This window comes from Rhincodon typus, chromosome 20, assembly GCF_021869965.1.
Source record: "Rhincodon typus isolate 14 chromosome 20, sRhiTyp1.1, whole genome shotgun sequence".
NCBI lineage: Eukaryota > Metazoa > Chordata > Chondrichthyes > Orectolobiformes > Rhincodontidae > Rhincodon > Rhincodon typus.
Window position 1 is genome coordinate 30,059,739 of NC_063351.1, and position 6,751 is coordinate 30,066,489.

Below are 6,751 nucleotides of genomic sequence, written 5' to 3' on the forward strand. Positions count from 1 at the left end.
CCTCCAGGTGCTCTGGTTTCCTCCCACAGTCCGAAGATGTGCAGGTTAGGTGGATTGGCCACGCTAAACTGCCATAGTGTCCAAGGATGTGCAGGCTGGATGGATTAGCCATGGGAAATGTGGTTTTACAGGGTTAGGGTAGGGGACACGGTCTGGGTAGGATGCCTTTGGGAGGGTCGGTGTGGACTCGATGGGCCGAATGGACTGCTTCCACACTGCAGGGATTCTATGATTTGCTGGCCAGCACGGTCAGAATCTGAAACCACCGAAAGCTACATAAGCGGTGAATCATTTCCCGGGTGAATTCTCGCCTGGAAGAACTCCTCGTCCTCTGCAGAAATAAACCCTGATTTTCAAAAAGAAAACAAAGTAGTCTGCGGACATGGGCGGCTGCGGATTTTCAGCGCTGTGGCTTTAAGGATCACTCACTTACTCGGTCGGGGGTAGAGGCGCTGGCAGCGAGGTGTTGAGAAGTGATGGAGAGAGAGGGAGCTAGTGGTGTGCACTTGTCTGACAGAGAGGGAGAGGAGAAGAGATGGGAGAGGAGGGGAGGAGATGGGAGAGAGGAGGTGAGAAGAAAGGGGGGGATGAGATGGAGAAGAGATGGGAGAGATGGAGAGAAGAAGAGAATGGAGAAAGGGAGGGGAGAAGAGATGGGAGAGAGGAGGGGAGAAGAGATGGGAGAAGAGGGGGGCAGAAGAGGGGTTAAGAAAGGGGGAGAAGAGATGGGGAGAAGAAGAGATGGGAGAGAGGGAGGGGAGAAAGGATGAGGGGAGGGAGGGAGTGGAGAAGAGATGGGAGCGAGGGAGGGGTGTTCGTGCCTTGAAGCAGCCGCATCCTCCTCCCGCTCTGCTTTTCCAGGAAGGAGAAGATACACAGAGGGAGCAGGAACACCACCTTGATCTGAGTGTTGTCTCACACACAGAGCGGTGAAAGTAGCTATCGCTCCTCCTCCGGAGACTCACCTGATCGCTGGCGTACACCAACGTGCTGGGGATGTGAGCGGCTGGAGGAGCAGCAGTAATTCAGCGCTGGGAGATGCTCAGTTTACCGCTGAGGGTGTTCCCCAGCCCACTGCCTCAGTTCTTACCCAGTCCAGCAAACCGTGAGAACTGGGGACAGCGGAGAAACCACCGCAGCTCATTTCCATATAACCAACTCCTTGTTTTCTTGGAGAGATAGACCCCCCCCCCCCCAATTTTTTTTTTTTTTTAACCAACAAAAGTAATCGCCAGTTCAAGTCATGCAGTTGTCCCCTAAGGAACCACAGAGAAAGAACATGTGGGATCTGGCCATAGAGGTCGGCATGAGAGTTTTCCTCTTTGGAGTTTTTGTGTAAGTAGATCTGTCTTCTATTCAGCTTGGCTTATCTTTAAAGCAAACTCAATTTGTCACCATTTCCATTTCCAACCTGTGTAAATAGGAATTTCATAGTATCCTCTTGCCCCTTGTGTTCTGGCCATTGCCTTCTCTTTTTATTGTTTTCTATATATTGTTTTCTAGATGTCAGTGGTTGTGGCGGTTTCTACTTTTGTTTCTTCCCACAGTCACCACACCCCCATCCCCTTCCCCTCTCCAATTAATTCCCTTTCTCCTTCCCCTCTTCCTGTATCATTTCTTAGGAATCTCTTTAACCACACTTTCTGCACCTTCCTCGTCCTTTCCCACACTATGTCTGCACCTTGAAGTCTAACCAGTTTAAAATCCACGGCTGGAAGTGAGTCAGTGTCTACTGCAGGATATCCTTCACCAACCCCCTATAAAACTGCGAGACAGACTATAGCAGCTGCAGTTATTCAAAGCGTGCTGAAGCAATCTACCGTCCTGGTTTGCATTTCCTTCAGCTCCAGTCGCATACATTTTTGTTAAAAGAAGTATCTTTTGAAACAGAAGCCAATCCTGTCTGGTGACCGGATTCTGTTGCTCTCTGACTAAAGCCCGTATTACTTGGTAAGTATGATTGTTAATATCTGTTCCTCCGGTTTATCCTGTCAGTTTTAAGCCACCATCTTTTACACAGGTACACAGCTGACTTCCAGCAATATTCACTTGCAGGTTACTAAAGAAATAAACTGCCACCGTTTCTCTTGGACATTGAGTAAGTTGTAATGTGTGAGACTCCTAAGGGCAGGAGCGAGGCTTTCCCCAGGGTGATTAATGTGTTCCATTGACAGCGTTGGAGGGTGTAATTTGTTATGTATCTGCCAGTAAGTGTGATGCGTGCTGCAACACATCTGTTGATCAGCAGCCGAAATTCAATCAAACTAAATACGAAATTAAATAAAGACAATTAGTGTTATTATTCATGCAAATTACCTGCAAAGTAAAATGTTTTCATTTTTGTTCTGCCCAAACCGTTCAGTTAAACTAATTTCGAACTCCTTGAGTGGGGAATTGTCTCGAATAGAATGGGTTTTTTTTGCACTTAGTCTTTTGTGTTTCAGCAAATTATTCATCTAATGCGTTTAATGTTTAGCAGTGCTACTCCCTCAGCAGGTATAAAGTAGAATTCAATTAGTGCAGCTGCAGTTTGCAGATGTCCAATGTCGCCGTGAAGCATCCCCCAGGAAAATAAGCGCACGGTGCTCTGATTTGCAGAAGAAAAACGATTGTATGAGGAGATGAAAAATGTACTTTAATACTGGTGTGGTGCCTCCTATTGGGGATAATCTGTTATTGGTGCGGGGTATTCTATACAGTGAAATATGAAAGCTTATTTATATATTTGAGGTTTTCAGTACATTTCCACCCCTTCCTTCTAGATGTGAAAACTTCACCTGAGCACCAGACCTTCAGCACACCGCTCTAGTTTAGATCTGGCTGCTTTAGCATGCAGCACAACTGTTTCACCTTTTGGTTGTAAGAGCTTCATATTGCTGCACCACCCTTTCACATTAAGTTTGTGTGCCTCGGCACACTGCGCCACCTTTCCACATTAGTTTTGGGTGCTTGAACATGACATGCCACCAGCTCAAAATGCATTTTGGTCCTTCACCACACCACCCCGCCCTGAAATCTTCTGGATTTGAGTGCTTCTGTATGCACCAGCACCTATTTTTTTGCATTAGATTCAATTGTTTCAACACCATACCCATATATTTTCTCACATTAACTATTTTGGTTCCTACTCCCTTTGCAACCTGCAAAGTATTCTGACTTTTACCAATATTTATTCCAGAAAAATACTTTTTCATATCACAAAACCTTAATGTCCTCACCTATTTATATATTTAATTATGTGAAGTCACATGTAACTTGAAACCAGGAGAAAATTAAGATTTGTCTTTATGATTCAGCATGCCAAAAAACTTAAAACTTTGTATAGGTACTGCTGAATATTGTCTTTCGTTTCAAAATGGCCTCAACAATAGAGTATTGTTCTACATTACTGCATTACGATTCTGTATATGTAACTATAATCTCAAAAGGTTTGTTTGACTGAAACAGATCCTTTGTAAAATAATTACACTTGCGGAAGAGGATGCATAAGTACTCAAAACATTGTCCCTGAGCCCCACTTGTATCTGCACACTTGTAATAAATAGTTACTTGAGTTGCACAAATGAGTGAAAAAAACTATAGTCAACTTTACTGATTATAAATAAAATCTGTAGTAGTTGGAAATCAGTTTGCATCTGGCAACTAATACCTTTGTATAATCCCAGAATAAACAAGTGTGGTTTGATGGTGAGGTACTGCAGCACTTAGTAGGTTTTAGGGCAACCCATGGCTCAGTAATAACATTCTTGTCTTTAAGTCAGAGGTCATCAGTTTAAGGTTCTCTCCACATACTTGAGCACATAATCTTGGCTGACACTTCAGTACAGTTCCAACAGAGTGCTGCATTGTTGGTGGTGTCAGCTTTCATAAGGAACATTAAAGTAAGGATTTATCTTCAGCCCTGGGTGCAGGGGTGGGTGCTCTTCTAGTGACCTGTCAATCTTCATCTCTCAACTGTTATTACTATGTTACCAAAAGAATTTGGGCCTAACTTCAATCTGTTTAAAACCAATGCACTTACACAAAGATAAACTTGGGCCAGTTATAGGTGCCTGATAATTATCTCATTGGCTTTTATAGAACCTTGTGTGCTTAAATTAATGATGGCATTTTATTTTCTTCATAAGAGTTACCACACTTAAGAACATTGGCTTGGATGGGATGTCCTGTGGCTGTGAGAATGCAGGTTTAGGTAGAAGGAGGTGGAAGTTTACTATTTGCTGGAAGTTGATTACTAATTGCTGAAAATTAATTACTAATTTGTAGTTATTTTTATCATCCTTGTATAAGCTTAATTCACCACCCCTCGAAGTACAGTACAGACTTTTAAGATCTTAAGTGAAGCGCAGTGCTTTCAGAATGTTAGACATAAATTCATGTCTGTGCCAGTTGTAATATTGCTGGCAAAATGTACTCTACTCCAAAGTTCTGGAAAAGCAACATTTCAATTTTTTGACAACGGTAAACATTGTTTCCCATATATTTCCCCCCCCCGGCCCCATTCCTATTTGGCCAGATTGAAGCAACCACAAGTCATAAACACAAGTTAGCCAGCAATGAAATATCTTGTTAAAATTCCCAATATTTAACATGATTCAAACATTCATTGCTTGAAATTAAGATTTGTAATTCTCACTTTTATAATTAGATTTCATATTCAATTTTCCAATTCATGTTAAATCATCATTCGTAATTACTTAGATAACAAGGTGTAGAGCTGGATGAACACAGCAGGCCAAGCAGCATCAGAGGAGCAGGAAGGCTGACGTTTCGGGCCTAGACCCTTCTTCAGAAATATTTACTTATTTGGTTGCTGATACAGGGATTCAGGTAGTGTTTGTATCATCCAAGCATAGAACTATAGTTCAAATGAATGAACCATGAGAGAAGAAGGGCATTCTATACGAAGATATGAACTAAGGTGCCAACAAATAAATAGGCCAAAGATTTACAAGGAATACACATTTTGCATTATTTACAGAGGTTATTCACAATATACTTTGCAAATGAACTTAATTGTTAAGAGAAAAAAATGACATATATAGAATTGATATTTTTCAACTTGACATTGATTATTTTGTGTTTTCAGAAGAGAATTCAACCCTATTTAAGTCACTGCTTTCTCAAAAGAGAGAAATAGCTCCTGGACGTTCGACTATTTGCCCAGATAAACTGAATACTGCTTTGCTATGGTCAGTGAAGCGCAGGAAAATGCAATGCACCATAAAGGTGCAATGGCAGTGTTTTAATATTAAATATGGCTGTGCATCATGGCACATCAAATAGTGATGGAACATTCAATGTAAAAAGTAAAGAAAAAAAGATTTCAAAATGGAAAATGCAATTTTCATGTTTGTTTCTTTGTGAGAATTTTTTCATGCAGTAATCCATGCAGTATGATCGTGCTTTTGTTCATAAAAATGTAAATTATGAAGTGGTTTAAATATAGCAATTCTAATAAATTAGTGCAGTGTATTTTTGCATATTTTAAACTTTAAATTCAGCAACTTCAAATTAACAAGATTTGGTTGAGTAGAATGTTTCGAATGCAGGGACACATTGTGCAGGATGTCAAGCAGGCAACTGTGCTAAATTGTTTCAGCTCCAATTCATTAATAAACTATTTGTGAAATAACTTTAAAATTTAAAAACTATACTTACTCATGGTAGGTTTCTAACATCCAACACAAGAATCGTTCTCCTTTCTTTTACATTTTTTTAATCATTAAAGCCAATTTAAAGGAAGTGTACACTTGGCCTGATCATCAATCCATGGCATCACGTGTTAATATTGGAAGCATATTGCACATGAGATAAAATTACTTAACTAGGAGAATAGCAAATGAAGATTGATTTAAGAATGTTGTATCAAACTTTATGGCTTTTGCATCTGTGCTAATCTTCTGACATGTATTTTAGTGTTCTGCTTAGAACATTTATTTCCTGGGAAACTGAATATAAATTTTTAAAAGATTAAATGTAAAAATATTGTAGTATACTAAAATGGTTTTACCAGCTTATGTTACTGTTACCAAAACATTTGACATATATAGGGCCAGATAGTTCTGCAGAATGTGTCTGGCTGAATGACGTTTAGGTAATCTTTTTCTGTCACCATTCAGATCACTGAATATTTTCAATATAAAGTGCTGGATCATCAGTGATAATGGTGCCATTTTATGTCTTATCTGGGATTTCAAGAATGTTATGCCCATTGGTCTATCTCCTTAACCATCAAAGATAATGTTATGATCCCAGCTGGAGTTATTACCAGACAAGTCAGATCCCAGACAGGAACCTAGCTTGATCGACTTAATTTTGATTTGTTTCAATTTTAACAAAGCAGATTCTTGCTGAAACATAGGCACACAATGCTGCTGATTTTTGTTTTAATAATAAAATTTGATGTTGTGAAAGAAATCAATATAATATAGAATAAACCAAACCATTTACTTATGATACAAATGCAAATTTTTTAAACACACAGTTAAAATATAAGAGATAACAAGGTGCAGAGCTGGATGAACACAGCAGGCCAAGCAGCATCATAGGAGCAGAAAGGCTGACGTTTCGGGCCTAGACCCTTCATCAGAAAAGGGGGAGGGGAAGGGGGTTCTGAAATAAATAGGGAGAGAGGGGGAGGCGGATAGAAGATGGATAGAGGAGAGGATAGGTGGAGAGGAAACAGACAGGTTGAAGAGGCAGGGATGGAGCCAGTAAAGGTGAGTGTAGGTGGGGAGTTGGGGAGGGG

The 6,751-nt window shown here is 40.4% G+C and overlaps 1 protein-coding gene across 4 annotated transcripts in view; it reads left to right on the top strand.

The window, feature by feature from the left end:
- The first annotated feature begins 1,061 nt into the window (after window positions 1-1,061).
- The window catches only part of plpp4 (phospholipid phosphatase 4), a 211,934-nt gene continuing 206,244 nt past the window's right edge, over window positions 1,062-6,751 (top strand). For 3 of the 4 annotated variants that reach the window (XM_048609022.1, XM_048609024.1, XM_048609023.1), the window contains exons 1-2: window positions 1,062-1,335; window positions 1,891-1,950. In XM_048609022.1, the coding sequence (XP_048464979.1) occupies window positions 1,244-1,335; window positions 1,891-1,950 (152 nt within the window). In that variant the 5' untranslated portion in view covers window positions 1,062-1,243. The remainder of the gene's footprint in view (window positions 1,336-1,890; window positions 1,951-6,751) is intronic. The other variant, XM_020520378.2, reaches the window with a different exon arrangement.